Source organism: Mesocricetus auratus, unplaced genomic scaffold, assembly GCF_017639785.1.
Source record: "Mesocricetus auratus isolate SY011 unplaced genomic scaffold, BCM_Maur_2.0 Super-Scaffold_100009, whole genome shotgun sequence".
Classification (NCBI taxonomy): domain Eukaryota; kingdom Metazoa; phylum Chordata; class Mammalia; order Rodentia; family Cricetidae; genus Mesocricetus; species Mesocricetus auratus.
This window is the reverse complement of record NW_024429193.1, coordinates 50,312,532-50,332,672: the sequence shown is the minus strand read 5'-3', so window position 1 is coordinate 50,332,672 and position 20,141 is coordinate 50,312,532. Positions and strand designations below refer to the sequence as shown.

Below are 20,141 nucleotides of genomic sequence, written 5' to 3'. Positions count from 1 at the left end.
ATTGGTGGCAGATCTCTCTTCAAACCTACAATGGCCCCCTTTATTATGGTATATCTCATCCTGCTCTCCTCTATTCTTACCATGACTCAACATTCCTGCTCCCCCATGTCCTCCTCTCCCCTCCTTTTCTCTTTCTTTCTCCCATCTTTCTCTCCCCTTCTCTCCCCCCAGGCCCCCAATGTAGTCAGGAGATCTCATCTCATTCCCCTTCTTCCGGGTACCATGCATATCTCTCTTAGGGTTCTCCCTGTTTTCTACTCTCTGGTGGTGGGATTGTAGGCTGGCAATCCCCTGATCCATGTCTAAAATCCATATATGAGTGAATACATACAATGTTTGTCTTTTTGTGATGGGGTTACCTCACTTGGTATGGTTTCTTCCAGTGCCATCCATTTGTCTGCAAATTTCAATATTCCATTTTTTCTGCTGAGTAGTACTCCATTGTGTAGATGTACCACATTTCCTCTATCCACTCTTCAGTTGAGGGGCATATAGGTTGCTTCCAGGTTCTGGCTATCATAATTAATGCTGCAATGAACATAGTTGAGCAGGTGTCCTTATTGTATGAATGTACATCTTTTGGATATATGCCTAAGAGTGGAATTGCTTGTTCTTGTAGTAGCCTGATTACCATTTATTTTCCTTAGGAGTCTCCATACTGATCTCCAAAGTGGCTGTCCAAGTTGGCACTGCCACCAGCAGTAAAGGAGTTTTTACCTTTCTCTAATTCTCTCCAGCATAAACTGTCATTAGTATTTTTTATTTTAGCCATTCTGACAGGAGGACTAAGATGGTATCTCAGAGTTGTTTGATTTGCATTTCCCTGATGGCTAAGGATGTTGAGCACTTTCTCAGATGAATCTCAGCCATTATAGATTCCTCTGTTGATAATTCTCTATTTAGTTCTGTACCTCACTTTTCAATTTGGACTTAAGTTTTGTGAATGGTGATAAGTATGGATCTATCTGCAGTCTTTTACATGCCAGCGTCCAGCTAGGCCAGCACCATTTGCTGAAGATATTTTCTTTCTTTTTCCCTCTTCCTTTTTTATTTAAGTTAGAAACAAGTTTGTTTCACATGTCAATTCCAGTTCCCTCTCCCCCCCTCCTTCCCATCCCTCCCCACTAAGTCCCTCTGTCGCCAACCCAATCTACACTCTGATCCCCAGGGAGGGTGAGGCCCTCCATGGTTGATCTCCAGAGTCTGTCATGTCATCCAGGGTAAGGTCTAGGCCCTTCTTCAAGAGTCTAGGATGAAAGAGGAAAATGCTTTCTTTTTTTCCATTCTTTATTTTTAGCTTCTTTGTCAAAGATCAGGTGTTCAAAGGTGTGTGGATTTATATCAGTGTCTTCAATTCAATTACATTCACCTACCTGTCTATTTTTGTGTCAATACCAAACTATTTTCAGGACTATAGCTGTATAATAGAGCTTGAAGTAAGGGATGGTGATGCCTCCAGGTAGTTCCTTTATTGTACAGGGTTTATTTGGCTATCCTGGTATTTTGCTTTTCCATAAAAAGTTGAGGATTGTCCTTTCAAGGTTCGTGAAGAATTGTGCTGGGATTTTGATAGGGATTGCATTGAATCTGTATATTGCTTTTGGTAAGATAGCCATTTTTACTGTGTTGATCCTACCTATTCACGAGCATGGGAGATCTTTCCATTTTCTGGTATTGTCTTTAATTTCTTTAAAGATTCAAAGTTCTTGTTATACAGGTCTTTCACCTGTTTGGTTAGAGTTCCCCAAGGTATTTTATGTTGTTTGTGGCTATTGTAAAGGGTGATGTTTCTCTGATTTCTGTCTCGGCTCCTTTATTGTCGGCATATAGTAGGGCTACTGATTTTTTAGTTAATTTTGTATCCTGCCACCTTGAAGAAGGTGTTTATCAGCTGTAGAAGTTACCTGGTAGAATTCTTTGGGTAGCTTACCTAGACTATCATATTATCTGCATATAGTGAAAGTTTGACTTCTTCCTTTCCAATTTGTATTCCCTTGATCTCCTTTTGTTGTCTTATTGCTCTACCAAGAATTTCGAGCACAATATTTAAAAGATATGGACACCCTTGTCTTCATCCAGTGGCTAAAGGAACCAGAGGCAGACACCCACAGCTAAACACTGAACTAGACTCCTGGAACCCAGTTGCAGAGATGGAGGAGTAATGAGCAAAGGGGGTTATGACCCGGCAGGTGAAACTCACAAAAACAACTGACCTGAACAAGGGGGAGCTCATGGACCCCAGACTGATAACCGAAGGGCCAGCATGGGGCTGATCTGGAACCCCTGAGCATGGGTGTCAGTGAGGAGGCCTCAGCAATCTTTGGGGCCTTGGGTACCAGATCAATATTTAGTCCTGGCATCTGAATGGAATTTGGGAGCCCACTCCACATGGAGGGATGCTCTCTCATCCTGGACATATGGAGGAGGACCTAGGCCCTGTCCTGGGTGATTTGACAGATTTTGAATATTCCCCTTGAAGGGTCTCACCCTCCCTGTAGAGACAAGTGGGGATTGGATGTGGAGTTGGGTGTGTTGCTTGGGATGGAGGAGGGAAACGAGAGAGTGCTGGGATTGACATTTGAAGCAAGCTTGTTTCTAATTTAAATTAAAAAGCCTGTTGTTACTTGGAAAAAAGTCTCATATTTCACATTCGGGAAGTTGTGTAGGCTCTGATATTACTTTACTGATGACTTTAGGAAAGGCACTTAAAATATCAGTAATTACATGAAATATATGTGAGCTAAATACTCTAGCTATGAGTCAAATTAATGAATGTATGCTACACCCACGGCTAACATTCCAATATTGGAAATCTCTTACTGTGCCCATCATTATTGCGGCTCATAGGCTTTACATCTGAGCTACTTATTGATTATTTTTCTACCTAGGCAGCTTGTGTAGCACCCTCTAAATCTATGAAAGACAGATATCAAGAACAATATTTCCATGTCAGTTTCAGGTTATTTCCTCCAAATCCTGTGTCCAAATTTTGTGAAGTCTTCAGTAATAGGGTCTTACCTTCAAGTTCTGTCAGGCAACTAAGAGCAGTATCAATAAAATGTATTTTGGAGGTCATCTTCTTTTATTACCCCAAATAATAATTTGAATGGATATTTGCCATAACTGGCCCTTGAGTTTTTGTTATATAGTCCTTGGCTCTTGGAGGGAATAATATCACTCTGTGTTGGATAATGCCATTAGCATACACCATTAGCATACACACACACACACACACACACACACACAGAATGGAATTCTAAGTAAATGTGGAGTATTAGACATGAGCAGAGATATCAAAGACCCCAATACCACAGTCCTATGGGGGTGGCAAAGCCTTTTCCAGATAAAGCTCAGAGTAATAACAAAGCTTCCCTGTGACCCAGATATGAATATTCAGAATGTGTGCAAGAAAATCTCAGCTGTACATTTCTCATCTTGAATGTTTATGGCCTGAAGATGACTCCCCTACAGATGTTTGAAGATACTGAAGATGCTTGTCTATTAAACTGCATAAAGTAATCATCCTGAGATTCTGGGGTGCTACAGCTTCTCCATCCTAGAGAACAGATCTCAGATCTCACAATCCTATCTGTGTCTCTTGTTTGTCTTTTCTTCTTTCCTTTGTTTACCAGTTGGGTCCCATTTTGCTCTCTTCTGAATAACACATGTGTTCTACTATCCCCCTCTTTAGAGCATCTCATTATTTCTCAATCCATGGTATCTTTCTACTTTCCTAGCTTCTGTAGCTACTTAGGATTCTATGCTCATATATATAGAACATACAAAAACCCATAAAACACTGTGAAAACAGTATTAAGAGGATATTGTATTTATGAAAATACAATGAAAAGTAAGAATGATCTCAAATAAATGCCTAAATTACAACTGAAGGAACTAAATAAAAATAAAATTTCATGAGAGCAAAATCTGGCTCTTTCAAAGTATTTTTAATGCTTTGTGAAAAAATCTGGATATTGAGAAGAATAGAGACAGAGAGAAATGAATGAGAAGGCTAACATTAGTAAAGAAGTGACATTCCTATAGGAATCCTATGAATATATAAAGGTTTATGAAAGATGAATAATTGAACAAAAAATCAGGAGATATTAATGAAATTAACATGTTTCTAGAAATTCATTATTCACACAAGTTAGTAATGAATCAGAGAAAACTAAACAAAAGTATAACTTCTAAGGAACTAGGACCTGTGATCAGGCACACTCAATAAATGAAAGTTCAGGGTTTGATTTCTCTTTGGGGAATATCAACCAAATATTAAGAATTAGCATCATATAGTATACGTATTATTGTTTTTGTTATCTGTGTCAAAATTTTTTCATATGTATAATGAAAGGCTTTTCTTTTGGGGGGGAAGGTTTCTTTTTTTAATTATTATTATTTTATTTAGGTTAGAAACAATCTTGTTTCACATATCAATCCCAGCCCTCTCCCTCCCCTCCTCCCCCACCCTCCCCACCAGGTCCCCCAGTCCTCCCACCAAATCTCCACCCAATCCCCAGGGAGGGTGAGGTCCTCCATGGTGGATCTCTAGTAACTGTTATTTCATTGATGGCAGTGGCTAGGCCCTCCTCCAAGAGTCCCTCATTGTGGGATGGGCACTCAAAGTCTATTTGTACACCAGGGATAAATACTACCCAAGGCCGCATAGATTACTTAGGCCTCCTCACTGACACCCACATTCAGGGGGTCTGGGTCAGTCACTTGCTTTCCACACAGCCATCAATCTGGAATGAAAGGCTTTTCTATGCTACTTAAAATACTCCTTTCATGTTTCATTTTATATATAAATATTTATTTTAAAACTATAAAATATAAAAATAGATTTTGAATCCAAATGTGAAAAATCATGCTCTTGTTATTTTTTTTTACCCACACAAGGATTCTCATATATTAATATGGGTAGCTGAAAATTGACTGCTTATAACTTTGCAATAACGATATATTTAAATAGGATAAAATTAATAAATTTTCAGTCTTTTCAGTGTCAGGGAATGTTGCCTGAACAATGTAATTAAAATGTCAAGTCATCCTGCAAGAAAAATAATACAATATCACATAAAAAGTAAAGATTATAATGCACAGAACTAAAATTATTTGTCCAAGGCCATGAACCTAACTTGCAAACAGTAGAGGTGGACCAAGAAGCCGGGTCTCTCTGTTGTGTCTGTGAATTCATATGAATCTGCAGTGTTAACTGAGAAAAGCTTGGTGAGTATTCAATGTCCTCCAATCACCCTTTTAAAAGAAAAGTCTGTTTTATTTTTCAGAATCATGTATTGATGCATCATATAAAATAGATATTTCATGAAGTGTTTGGCGGCTACAGATTGATAAAATATCCTATTCTGGAAGGTTTAGACAATATACACTCGTCAGTTCCTCCTTTGGAAGACATGATGGTCAGAATTTCTCTTTGGTAAGCATCTCAAAGATGCTTTGATGTGCTCTACTGGGGATAATGGAGAAAAACATGGTCATAGCATCCATTTATAGAAAGATATATTTTTATTTTAAAAGCACTTTCCTGTGTGTTATGTAAATATTTCATAATTAATATTTAATCCAGAGACATTAGAGTCTCATCTATATTTTTATGAGGAATCATTTAAGCAATCTTTAGTCTCCTTACCTCTGACTTTTGAAGAACCCCACTTATGACAGCATGTTAAAAACTAGATTTTTTTTTTTTTGGTTTTTACGAGACAGGGTTTCTCTGTATTGTTATGGAGGCTATCGGTCCAGCCCGGCCTCGAACTCACAAAGATCCGCCTGCCTCTGCCTCCCGAGTGCTGGGATTAAAGGCGTGCACCACCACCACCCGGCCTAACAACTAGATTTAATAAATGTCCAATGTCACGGACTGTGGTAGCACATGCCTTTAATCCCAGCATTTGGGAGGCAGAGGCAGGCGGATCTCTGTGAGCTTGAGACCAGTCTGTTCTCTAACAGCAAGTTCCGGGACTGCCTCCAAAGCCACAGAGAAACCCTGCCTCAAAAAAAAAAACAAATTAATTGATTAATTGATTGATTGATTGATTAATGTTCACTATCAGTTCATCTTGCATATAAATAAAACACTTAATTCTGAAAAACCTTAGACAATTTAATGAGAAGCACTTCCTAACTCAAAAATGCTAGTTACAATCTGACTTAAATCGTGTACCTTAAGGTACATGGGAACCATAACAAAAAAAGGCTGTGGAGACAGGAGAAACTTCTAATGATCAGAGGAGACGCTTACACAATTAGAGAGAATAAAATTGAAGAAGTGAGAAGGTATGTAGCTGAGCTGTGTGGAGAATGTAACTGTGAAAAATAGATGTAACTGTGTATAGAAATATGTGACTGTGTAGAAGGTAGATGTCGCTACGGAAAGAGATGTAACTGTGTAAAAAGAGACAAAACTGTGTGTGGAGATGTATGTATTTACAGGACAGGGATATGTGTATGTAAAGAGAAATGTGTAGCCGTATGTAAAGAATTCTAACTATATGGAGACAGGGAATTTCAGAAAGGGATTTTTCATGATGAAGTAAAAAAGAAAGTTGCCATCAGAAAGCATGTGTGTTTTCTTATTTACCCTCAGATAGAAAAATCTAGCACACAGATAGAGAAGGAGTTTTTCTAAGGCCTGCTGCTCTAAAGGCATTCTTCCTGCTACTCCAGGTACAGACCTGGGAGCTATCAGACTAGGGTGCAATACAATACCAACCTGCCAGGCAAGGTATGCCCACTGATGCAATTAAAAGTGTAATTGTTCTGGTGTAAGAAACCACTTTCTGATTGGATTTGAGGCCTTTACACAGGAGGGATTTAATGCCTGGTATTGTAAATCTTACAGGAAGCCCATCATTTGCGCAAACATAGAGACAAATGAGGACCTACTGGTGGTGTTTCACAGATCATATTGTCAAACTGCCTTCTTAATGTTTATGATGATACACAAATATATGTGCTAGTTTCAACTTTATTCAGAGAAATGCAGAGATGAATTACCTGACCAAAGTGCCGAAGGAAAGCACGACTGTGAGTGCTTGTCTGTAGGTGGGATATCTGTCTCAACACAACCTCCATCAAAGAGGATGAGCAGGTAGGTAGAATGTTAGATCTAGATGATTAGAATGATATCTGTGAAATGCTGACTTTTAGATATGATGTGGTGCACATCTATTTACAGCAGCGATGGTTGCCTATGCCAGACCGGCAGAAGATCAAGCTACTCAAACTTTCACATGAATGGGAGAAGGTGTCTGAAGGTCCCACTTTTGGTGGAGGAGCTATAAGTAGTTTATGGCTGCTGACTGACAAATCACTTTCTTAAAGGATATTATAGTTGAGAGGTTGCTCATCTTCCAGTGCATAGAACAATACCTATTGCATAGCATCAGAACTAATTGTAGTCAGGGGCATTAAAGTAATATCAATCATAAGAAAAGAAGACATGAAGTCAGGAGTGAGAAAGATTGGTCAGACCCAAGGAGAGTGAGGGGCAAGTAACATGGCATGGATGAAATAAAAATGAATTGTATAGACCTATGTAATTAGCAAAGAAAAATAACAATATTATTTTAAAAAGAATAAATAAATATGAGTTTCTGTTTAATTATAAAGTAACCAAATTCACTCATGTTCTGACTGCAGCTTTTATTTTAGTACACTGGGTAGAATTAGGATAGTTCTTGAAAGAGGAAAAAGATTGTTCAGAGCTCTGGGAAAGGGTGGCAAATAGTTTTCATTTCTAGATCAGCAATGTTGGCTGGTCGTGATGAGAGAATCAGTCCTGCAGTTCTGAACTATGATTCCATTCAGGAAGTACCATCCATATAGTGTTTCTGTTATTTACCACTGAGTAGCAACGCAGGCTCCAAGGCCCCAGAGCTGCTGTTCCTTCTCCGACTGGGTGTAATAGAAGTTACTTTGCAACCTAAAACATAGCATAATAACAAATAAAAGCATACAGATCCATGAGCTCCTGTGAGAAGTCTGGCTGCTCTTAGACAAGGGAGAACTGGGGTGGGGAGGGCTAGAGTATAGGAACAATTAAGCAAAGGGTCCCTCGGGTGACACCAGAACTACAAGCAGTTATTGTATCAAGCCTCTCTAGCTCACAATTTCAAAAGTCAGCCCCTTTTTCTGGATAGTGTTATGTGTACCAGACATAGTCTAAAGGCATCTGAGAGGAGGGAACCTCATTTAAGAAAATGCTTCCATGGGACCCAACCAGGCCCCCTGAATGTGGGTGTTAGTTGTGATGCCTGGGCATTCTATAGAGTCTCTGGCAGTGGAACCAGTATTTATCCCTAGTGCATGATTGGAATTTGGGAACCCATTCCCTATGGAGGGATACTCTCTCAGCCTAGATACATGGGGGAGGACCTAGGTCCTGCCCCAAATATAATGTGTTAGACTTTATAGGGGGTGAGATAGGGGGTCGGGGGGTGGACATGAGAGGAGGGAGGGTGGAAGAGGGAGCTGGGATTGCTATGTAAAATAAGATTGGTTTTAATTTAAATAAAATTCATTAAAAAAGAAAATGCTTCCAAAAGTTGTGGCTGTAGGCAAGCCTATAGGGTATTTTCTTAATTAGAGATTTATGAGGGATGGCCCAGTTCATGGTGGGTGGTGCTTGGGCTGGTGATCTTGTGGGCTGGTGATCTTGTGATCTTGCATGTTATAAGAGCAAGCCAATGAGAAGCATTCTTCCATGGCCTCTGCATAAACTCCTGACTACAGGTTCCTGATCTGATTTCCTTGAGTCCCTACCCTAGCTTCCATAATTAACAATGATATGGAAGTCTAAGCCAAATAAAACCTTTTTTTAGTCATGTTGTTTCATCACAGCAATAGTAACCAAAACTAAGACATTTCCCATAAAAGTCATTTAAGAAATACCTTCTGACCACCCAGTGTATACAAAACCTTTCTGTGAGATGTGAATATAATTAATATAAACAAATGCACTTTAAGAAAAAATTTCTACAGCCAATATAGGCATCAGTAATTCTATGTATAATACGTTTGATTTATGAAAATACTGGCTAGGGTTTCTTATCTTCCCAAAGTGCCTAGCTGAACTAGAAAAAAATCAAAAGCACTAAGTAGTCCTGATTTTTTGTAGAGTATAAACTTGCTGGCATGGCACAAAACTTAAGTTCAAATGGATCAAAGACCTCAACATAAATCCAGCCACACTGAACCTCTTAGAAGAGAAAGTGGGTGGTACCCTTGAACAAATTGGTACAGGAGACCGCTTCCTGAACATAACACCAGTAGCACAGACACTGAGGTCAACAATTAATACATGGGATCTCCTGAAACTGAGAAGGACACAGTCAACAAGACAAAAAGGCAGCCCACAGAATGGAAAAAGATATTCACTAACCCCACGTCTAACAGAGGGCTGATCTCCAAAATTTACAAAGAACTCAAGAAGCAAGTCTCTAAAACACCAAAGGATCAAATTAAAAAGTGAGCTACTGAACTAAATAGAGAATTATCAATAGAGGAGTCTAAAATGGCTGAGAGGCACTTGAGAAAGTGCTTTACATCCCCAGTCATCAGGAAAATGCAAATCAAAACAACTCTGAGATACCATCTTATTCCAGTCAGAATGGCTAAAACCAAAAACACCCATGACAGTTTATGCTGGAGAGGTTTTAGAGAAAGGGGAACACTCCTCCACTGCTGATTGGGAGTGCCAACTCGTACAGCCACTTTGGAAATCAGTATGGAGATTCCTCAGAAAAATGAGAATCAGTCTACCACAAGACCCAGCAATTTCACTCTTAGGGCATATACCCAAAAGATGCCCATTCATACAACAAGGACACCTGTTCCACTATGTTCATAGCAGCATTATTTGTAATAGCCAGAACTTAGAAGCAACCTAGATGCCCCTCAACTGAAGAGTGGACAGAGAAAATGTAGTACTTTTACACTATTCAGCAGAAAAAAACAATGGAATCCTGAAATTTGCAGGCAAATGGATGGCACTAGAAGAAACCATCCTGAGTGAGGTAACCCAGTCACAAAAAGACAAACATGGTATGTAATCTCTCATATATGGATTTTAGACATAGATCTGGAGATTGCCAGTCTACAATCCCATGGCCAGAGAGTCTGGGGAACAGAACCTTCATTCAATGGCTGATGGAAGAAGAGGCAGACTCCTACAGCTAAACACTGAGGTGAACTCAAGGAACCCAGTGACAGAGGGAGGACTAATGTGCAAAGGGGTTAAGACTGGGCTGGTTTAACCCCCAGAAACAGCTGACCTGACAAGGGTTAGCTCTTGAATCCCAGACTGATGGCTGGGAATCTAGCATGGAACTGATCAATACCCCCTGAATGTGGGCATCAGTGAAGAGACCTAGGCAATCTATTGGGCCTTGGGTACTAGATCAGTATTTATCCCTCATATACAAATGGACTTTGGGTGCCCATCCCACAATGTGAGATGCTCTCTCAGCCTGGACTCTTGTAGGAGGGCCTAGGCCCTGCCCTAAATGAAATGACAGACTCTGGATACCCCCTTCCATGGAGGGTCTCACCCTCCCTGGGGAAAGGAGAGATGTTGGGAGGATTGGTAGAAGGGCATGGGAGAAGGGGAGGGGAAGTGAGAGGGACCTGGGATTGACATGTGAAGCAACCTTGTTTCTAATTTAAATTTAAAAATAAAATAAAATAAATAAAAAATAAAAAGGGGGCAGGAAAGATGGCCCAGCAGTTGAGAACACTGACTGCTCAACCCAGGTTCAATTCCCAGCACCCACATAGCATCTCACAAGTATCTGTTACTCCAGTTCCTGGAGATCCAGCATCCTCTTACAAAAATATATAGGCAGACAGACATACAGACAGACAGACAGAGAGAGCAAATTTATATCTATATAAATGCAAAAAGGGGGCAGCTTAGTTTGATAAATTGATAAATTGAGCACATCATTTATTTCTATCACTTCTTTTGCAAAGGGCTGAAAGAAAGTGATTTCTTTCTCAAATACCAGTCAAAGAAAATAAACAACACATATTTAATCACCTTGGATGAAAAAAATTGCTGGCATGGTGATTAGCATTCAGAGAAAATGGTAAGAATACCACTGAGAAAGAGCATAGGCATGTCAAGGCTTCATTTGTGTAAGTGAAGGAACATTTATATACCTCCATCATACTTTAACTGTCACTTACTTGCATTGTGCAATTTGAGGACTTTCTTCAAGGTGGAGGTCAGGGGGAATGTGCCCTGACCACAGAAAGAGCCAGTGAAGTCATCCATATCTATAGCCCAGATCATGGCACCTCCAAAACTGCTTTTCTTAAGCCACTGAGCCTGGTTAAGGAAAAAAGGACAGCAGGAATCACTTGGTTTCCTGGGACTCCGAGTCAGGGCCCAGCACATCCAAGGGACTAACCTTACCTTGATATGAAAGCTCTTGATGTTGTCATAGCCAACCCATTCATTACCATAGTAGGCATATGGCACTTGTTGAGCAGCATTCCAAACCTGAGTGGCTCCACTCTTCAGGAATGTGCAAATCTTTAAAAAGTTAAGAATTTCAGATCCTTGAAATATTAATTCCATGTAAGAAAAAATGTGCACATATAGTTGCTTTCCTTCCTTGTATTATCTACACAGGTTTTCCCCAATTCTCTAATTGATTATATTTGTAGTTAAGAAGACTCAGATGTGTTTTATTTTTGTACTAATATCACAACTAAGGCCTTACCAATAGTAAGTAGTTACCATAGACCTACATCTCCAGTCTTTTTGTTTACTTTTTTGTTTGAAAGTGTATCTCAATCTATGTACCTTAGACTCTAGTCAAGATGATGATAATTTTGCCCATGTGAGGCACTATGCCAGTCAATTAAATGAGTGATATATCACTGTGTAGTATGAGCCCATTGTTTTATTTCTATGATGCTGGAAACTGAAACTAGGGCTATATATGTCCTAGACAAGAGATGAACAAATGAGATATATGTCTGTCTTAAAATACTTTTAAATATTCACAGATGGTCTATATTTTTAGTTTTGTTTAATTTTTAGTTCTGGAATCCACAGTAATCTGAGACTTTTGATTGTTTACATATTTTTTATTTATGAAAATGTACAAATGTACTTAAGAATATGGTGTGTAAAGTGAAAGGACAATGTGTTACTAACAGCTTAACATTTTTGGTTACTTAGATACTATGGTATAAAATTTAAGTCCTTGAAATAAAATTCTGCTTAGTGTAAATATGAGATAATATGAATAAGTCAGTTTATTTTTCATTTTAGGTGCATGAAATTTATAAAGCACTGAAAAGCTACCTACTAACCTCAGAGTAGGCCCAGAGTCCAGTTTTCTTTGTGTAGGGCCCTGGATGGCCACCACGATTGCTAGGGGCACCAATTCCAGTTTTAGAGGAGTCACTCAGGATGAAGGTGTGTCCATATGCTGGGAATCCAACAATGAGCTTCTCAGGTGCTGCCCCTTTTTGCTTCCAATTATCCATGATGTATTTCTGCAGGGACAAAAGTTACTATAGGGCCTAAGCCACTGACCACCTATGATTAGTTGTGTTGACTTGTCATTCTATTAGTTCAATTTCTCCATGTTAACTTAAAAAGGATTAAGCAGCTTCTTCTACGACATTTTGATGAATATGAATTTATTTCAAAGAGAAATGATTGGTGACTTAAGAAAATGACATTTGCATTAATTGTGTTGATTTTTTAACAAAATCTCCATATGATTTGCCTTTTCCCTTATTTGTGTAGTATCTTACTATGTTATGGAAGGCCTTAATGCCAGTTTCAGCTGGAGATTTATAAAGGGGACTGTTTTCTCCAGTGTAGCCTTCCCAAGATCCATGGAGGTCATATGTCATGACTTGAATGTAGTCCAAGGACCTGGGTAAAAAGAAAGTTCTTAAAACAATCTCATATGGCTATTATCCATACGTATGCCAGAAAAACACCCTTTACAAAATGCTCTGAGCAAAGACCTTGGGTAGTGAGACATCCCAATGAAAAGAAAACTCTGCTCACAACACATAATAATAATACAGGACAATATGCATCACTCACCGTGACAGTTGGGAAACCTCATAGCCAGATTTGATTGTGGCGATAGCACCATCAACTGCGGCAGTGACCAAGAGCCTCGGCTTTTTATTCTTACTCACCTCCTTTTCAAAAGCTTTACGTATTTCCTACAGAGTAATAGTGTATAAGATGTTGTCATTGGAACTAATTTAGCTCCTTAAACAAAATATATTCTAAAGTGATTTTACTTATTTTATCTTATTTTAGTATGTCAACATCTCAATAAATTCATTAGGGTAGAAGATGTTAATAAAATTTTCAGATGCCTAACATTCACAGATAATAGAGATGTTTTCACAAACTCACACAGAAAGTTAGTTGTCACTCACAAACCAAGATATAGTTCTTAAATATCAATCAATGGATCTTCTGCACTATCATGCTCTGGAAATACACTTAACCCTGCATCCAGCTTTCAGTTGTGCAGAAAGCTGCTTCAATTTATTCAACAGATCTCCTATATCATGTGACTGATAGCTCTTCCAATGTAATGGAGAAGGGAAAACAACTGGAAGACAAATCACTTTTAGTACCAGATGATAATTCTATGATATGTTCCATGATTCAAATATTATTTAGAATACTAGGTTTTACTCTTATTATACTACTATATCAGAGTACCATATGTATTAATAGAATCCTCAGAAAATTTGCCTTATAGATAGTTAAAATGCCTAGGACATTTAATTGGTAAAAGCAAGGTATTTTACTGTCTTCAAATATTGAACCCATACATTTCAGGTTTTACTCTTCATTGTGTATTATATCAACGGGGGTTCTATGATGACTATTAAGGTAGTCATCAATCTGACTGCAGGGGAAGGCCAGTTTGGGCACCCTCTCCGCTATTGCCTAGAGTCTTATCTGGGGTCATCCTTGTAGATTCCTGGGAATTTCCCTAGTGACAGGTTTCTCACTAACCCCATAATTGCACTCTCTATCAAGATATCTCTTTCCTTGCTCTCCCTCTCTGTCCTTTACCCAACTTGACCTTCCCATTCCCTCATGTTCACCTCTCCCTTTCCTTCTCCTCTCTCCCCTTACCTCCCATCCTCTCTCCTCATCCCCACATTCCCAATTTACTCAGGAAATGCTGTCTATTTCCCCTTCCTAGAGGGACCCATGTATGCCTCTCTTCAGGTCCTTCTTGTTACCTACCTTCTCTGGGGTTGTAGACTGTAGGCTGGCTAACCTTTGCTTTATGTCTAATATCCACTTATGAGTAAACACATACCATGTTTGCCTTTCTGGGTCTGGGTTACCTCCCTCAGGAAGGTTTTTTCCTAGTTCTATCCATTTGACTGCAAATTTCAAGGTGTCACTGAGCAGTAGTCCATTGTGTAAATGTAACATATTTTCTTTATCCATTCTTTGATTGAGGGGCATCTAGGCTGTTTCCATGTTCTGGATATTACAAATAATGCTGCTATGAACATAGTTGAGCAAATGTCCTTGTGGTATGAGTGTGCATCCTTTACATATATGCTCCAGAGAGGTATTGCTGGATCGTGAAGTAGATTTTTTCCCAATTTTCTGAGAAACTACCATACTGACTTCCAAAGTGGCTGTACAAGTTTTCACTACTACAACAAACAATGGAGGAGTGTCCCCCTTACTCCACCATAGTAGACTGATCACGGTCCAAAGAAAAGCTACATACCCAATATATGCAGGCAGAAAAATTGGACTAAATAAAATTTTTAAAAATTGAAACATAGGAGTCATTTTGTTAGTATGTTTATTTAGTGAAATGATTGTAGGCAAATTTCCCTTAGGGACCATTAACTATTTACTCGTGTTATTAGCCTCATTGATACTGTCATGAGTAGGTTCTTTCTAAAGAGAAAGATTTGCATTTTCTAGGAATGAGAGAAGTTATTCCTGCTTTCCTTACCTGTATCAACACAGTAAAGAGATGCTTGTCCCTAGGAGGGCTTCCATGACAACCAGGGTACTGCCAAAATAAGTTCAGTCCATCAAAGCCATATTTGCGCAGGAATTTGATAACTGAAGTAATGAAAGACTGGCGGCCCTCTGGAGCAGAGACCAGGGTGATAAAACTGAAGAATACCCAAAATAATCATAATAAGGTTTCAGGAATAAGAACACACTAGAATACAAAAGTTTTATTGATTAATATCTGCCTCTGAGATCTTTACCATAATCTTTCTTCATATTAAATCAATTCTCTGGGTTTCTTTGGGCATCCTGGTATAATCCCTGCTCTTAGAAGACATTCACTTTATTTTATTTCTACTGATTCTAACTTTCTTTGAAATTGGTCTTATTGTTTTGAAAGCAGATAGCACAGTTCAGCATGTTTGGACTTTAAATAGTTCCCAAGTACATGTACTCTCAAAAAAGTCTTACTGTTAACATTTTGTTTCTCTTCTTTTGGAAGTAAAAAGCAAAATTATGTCAGTTGTTCCTCTGGATTTGTATTCTGAGATACTTTGAGAAGGAGGTGTGTTAGCAAGCAGATGACAAAGTCTTAGGGGATGGAGTACCAGAATATCCATACAAATTTAAGCATGAAAAAAACACTGGTCTTTGCAGTGCCTTTTAGTTAGTATTGAGGTTCCAGTATAAAAATTTATTTAGTTAACATATTCACTTAGCTTGTCTTCACTAGTAAATGAATGGAAATCTCTTTAGAGGACTTACGGGGCAGTTCCAGAGTTCCAGCATCCAATGGACAGGAGTGTTTTCAGCTGGTTGTTTCTTTAAAGCAACAGAAAAAAAGGTACATTTACACAATGGAGTACTATTCAGCAGAAAAAAAAACAATGGAATCCTGAAATTTTCAGGCAAATGGATGGCAGTAGAAGAAACCATCCTGAGTGAGGTAACCCAGTCACAAAAAGACAAACATGTACTATCTCATATATGGATTTTAGACATAGATCTGGGGAGTGCCAGCCTATAATCCCATGGCCAGAGAGTCTGGGGAACAGAACCTTCATCCAATGACTCATAGAAGCAGAGGCAGACTCCCATAGCTAAACACTGAGCTGAACTCAAGGAACCCAGTGACAGAGAGGGAGGACTGATGAGCAAAGGGGTTAAGACTGGGCTAGTTTAACCCCCAGAAACAGCTGACCTGACAAGGGGTAGCTCTTGAATCCCAGACTGATGGCTGGGAATCCAGCATGAGACTGATAAGGACCCTCTGAATGTGGATGTCAGTGAGGAGGCCTAGGCAATCTATTGGGCTTTGGGTAGTAGATCAATATTTATCCCTAGCATACAAATGGACTTTGGGTGCCCATCCAACAATGAGAGATGACTCTTGAGGGAAGGTCTAGGTCCTGTCCTGGATGAAATGACAGACTATGGACACCGCCATTGCGGGCCTCACCCTCCCTGGGAAAATAAGGGGCTATTGGGGGGAGCTTGGTGGGAGGGCATGGGAGGAGGGTAGGGAAAGGGAGTGGGACCTGGGATTGACATGTGAAGCAACCTTGTTTCTAATTTAAATTTAAAAATAAAAATGTTAAAAAAGAGAAAAGAAAATTAAAATCTCATGCATTTTTCTATTTAAAATGGCAGTTTTCAGTATTGAGCCTTTTCATCTGATTCATCCTTATCATGATATGATACAATAAACTATGAAAAACTATGAACAATGTTTCCTAGTACTGGAAATTTCATTACAATTTTTGTATTGTCATTATCCTAAAATACATTAATGCCACTTGCACAAATCTAACCTAAGGTATAGACTTTTATAAGGCAGTATTTTTATTTTTGAAATTATACAGTAGCTGAGTGGTGGTGACACATACCTTCAATCTCAACACTTAGGGAGGTAGAGGCAAGTAGATCTCTGTGAGTTCAAGGCCAATCTTGTCCCCTTCCTCTTTTCAAATCCTTCCATATACAGCTCTACACTTTTCTTCAAATTCATGTCCTCCTTTTCACTAATTGTTATTGTATGCATAAATATATGTGTGTATATATGTATGTGTGCCCATATACATATATATGTATATAAATGTTTTTAAGAAAATTTCATACATGACCACTGCATCTACATATCTCCATCTGAAACTTTCTCCACTCTAACTCCTCTAAAATGATAGATCTTATTTGAGATATCATGTTTTCAGTATTGATAACAATTAATACAAATTCAGTGAGTTGGAAATACACACATTATTGGGAATATTGATTCTAAAATATCAACTTCTAAAGTGCAAGTTTCATGAGAAGACAATGCTAAAGTTTCAGGTGCCTCTTCCTCCTCACGATTCTGAGTTGGTTGTGCTGAAATAGGGACTCACATATTATGGGGTAATCTGTGTTGCAAGAATATAAAATAATATACTCCCATTAAAAAATAGTACTTAAGTTCTTACACCTGTATGCATAGTTCCATTAAGAGTTGCCTGTCTTCCTTGTCTTTTTGTGAATATACTGAACAGATTTGTAAATTCCAAGATACCAGGAATTGTTCCATTTTTCATAACAGATGATTCTTTTTTCTAGGAAAACTGCATTTATTTGGAAATTATCAACATGTAGCCAAATGAAAATATATTGAATTACCAAAATATAGACAGACTTGAAAATGAATTTATAACTGAAATAACACCTAGAACTAAACAAAATGAGAATATAACATTTTCAAACACAGTGTACAAATAATATATTGTTTATGAATAAATTCAGAAGCTTATATGCTTTCAATAACAAGACAAAAAGGCAGCCCACAGAATGGGAAAAGATATTTACAAACCCCACATCTGACAGAGAGTTGATCTCCAAAATTTACAAAGAACTCAAGAGGCAAGTCTCCAAAACACCAAAGGATCCAATTGAAGAGTGGGTACAGAACTAAATAGAGACTTTTCAATAGAGGAGTCTAAAATGGCTGAGAGGCACTTAAGAAAGTGCTCAATATTCTTGGCCATCAGAGAAATGTAAATCAAAACAACTCTGAGATACCATCTTACTCCTGTCAGAATGACTAAAATCAAAAACACCAATGGCAGTTTATGCTGGAGAGTATGTGGAAAAAGGGGAGCACTCCTCCAGTGCTGGTGGGAGTGCTAACTCCTACAGCCACTTTGGAAATCGCTATGGAGATTCCTCAGGCAAACAGGAATCAACCTACCACAAGACCCAGCAATTCCACTCTTAGGCATATAACCAAAAGATGTGCATTCATACAACAAGGACATCTGTTCCACTGTATTCATAGCAGCATTATTTGTGATAGCCAGAACCTGAAAGAAACCTAGATGCCCCTCATCTGAAGAGTGGATAGAGAAAATATGGTACATTTATACAATGCAGTACTATTCAGTGGAAAATAAACATTGGAATCTTGAAATTTGCAGGGAAATTGGTGGCACTAGAAGAAACCAACACGAGTGAGGTAACCCAGTCACAAAAAGACAAACATATACTCACTCATATATGGATTTTAGGCATGGATCAGGGGAGTGCCAGCCTACAATCCCAGGGCCAGAGAGTCTTGGAAACAGAACCTTCATCCAGTGACTGATGGAAGCAGAGGCAGACTCCCATAGCTAAACACTGAGCTGAACTCCTGGAACCCAGTGACAGGGAGGACTGATGAGCAAAGGGGTAAAGACTGGAATTGTTTAACCCACAGCTTATCTGAACTAGAGGGAGATATTAGAACACAGACTGATGGCTGGGAGACCAGCATGGGACTGGTCAAGACCCCCTGCATGTGGGTGTCAGTGAGGAGGCCTAGGCAATCTATTGGGCCTTGGGTAGTAGATCAGTATTTATCCCTGGCACACAAATGGATATTGGGTGACCATCCCACAATGAGGGATGCTTTCTCAGCCAGGACTCTTGTAGGAGGGCCTAGGCCCTGCCCTGAATGAAATGACAGACTCTGGATACCCCCTTCCATGGAGGGTCTCACCCTCCCTGGGGAAAGGAGTGTGGATTGGGGTGAGGGTCTGGGGGGTTGGTATGAGGGCATGGGAAGAGGGGAGGGATTGGGAGTTGGGATTGACATGTGAGGCAACCTTGTTTCTAATCTAAATTTTAAAATAAAAAGCAAAGTAAAAACCTTAAAATTAAACATAAAACAAAACCTACACCTAATTGTATATATTTTTATTCATTTTACATAGCAACCACAGTTTGCCCTACCTCATCTCCTCCCTGTCCTTCCCACCTCCCCTATCCTATCCCCATCCATTCATCAGAAAGGGTAGGGCCTCCCATGGGGAGTCAACAAAGCCTGGCACATTCAGTTGAGGCAGTAACAAAGTCTCCACCCATACAGAGATCAAGACTGAACAAGGCATCCCATCATACGGAATGGGTTTCAAAAAATCAGCTCATGCTTGTCCCACTGCCAGGCATCCCACAAACAGATCAGGCTACAAAATTTTTCCCCACATGCAAAGGGCCTGATTCGGTCCCATGCAGGCTCCCCAACTGTTTGTTGGTCTAGAGTCCATGAGCTCCCTTAAGTTCAGGTCAACTGTTTCTATGGGTTTCCCCATCATAATCCTGAACTCCCTTCCTCATATAATCCCTCTTCCCTCTCTTTGACTGGACTCCCATAGATCAGCTTGATGTTTGGATGTGAAGTTTTTTGAGTGATTAAAAACACAAATAAAGGAATAAATTAGATTATTTTTAAAATACTAAGCAGAGTAGGTGATATATATATGTGCACATATTTATCTGCAGGTGGAATTATGAAATTGGACTACTACCTCACATCAAAAGTAAAAACCAAACCAAAGTAGAATAAAAACACAAACACCAGTTGTGAAACTATAACACTACCTGAAGGGAACATGGGTAAATCTGAACAAATGTGATCTGCAGAGTGATTTTTTAGAAAGATCCTCAGGACACAGACAACAGAAGGAAATATGTTCAGTGGGATCGCATCATACCACATCTTCTCACAACAAAGGAGACACAATCAACAGACTAAGGAGACAAACTAAAGCACAAGAGGAAATATTTGAGGACTGTCTGGTAAAGGGCTAATATCCAATACATATCATGAACCAAAACCCCTGAG

The 20,141-nt window shown here is 39.1% G+C and overlaps 1 protein-coding gene across 5 annotated transcripts in view; it reads right to left on the bottom strand.

Annotated features, from left to right (window-relative positions):
* LOC101843690 (acidic mammalian chitinase) overlaps positions 1-20,141 on the bottom strand; it is a 99,732-nt gene that overhangs the window by 21,677 nt on the left and 57,914 nt on the right. For 3 of the 5 annotated variants that reach the window (XM_040752085.1, XM_040752084.1, XM_021230964.2), the window contains 7 exons: positions 15,779-15,835; positions 15,009-15,174; positions 13,097-13,221; positions 12,796-12,919; positions 12,346-12,531; positions 11,438-11,557; positions 11,209-11,350 (listed from right to left, as the gene is read on the bottom strand). In XM_040752085.1, coding sequence (XP_040608019.1) covers positions 11,209-11,350; positions 11,438-11,557; positions 12,346-12,531; positions 12,796-12,919; positions 13,097-13,221; positions 15,009-15,174; positions 15,779-15,835 — 920 coding nt within the window. Of the gene's footprint in view, positions 1-7,650; positions 7,946-11,200; positions 11,351-11,437; positions 11,558-12,345; positions 12,532-12,795; positions 12,920-13,096; positions 13,222-15,008; positions 15,175-15,778; positions 15,836-20,141 lie in introns of those variants that run through there. The other 2 variants (XM_040752086.1, XM_040752087.1) reach the window with 2 other exon arrangements.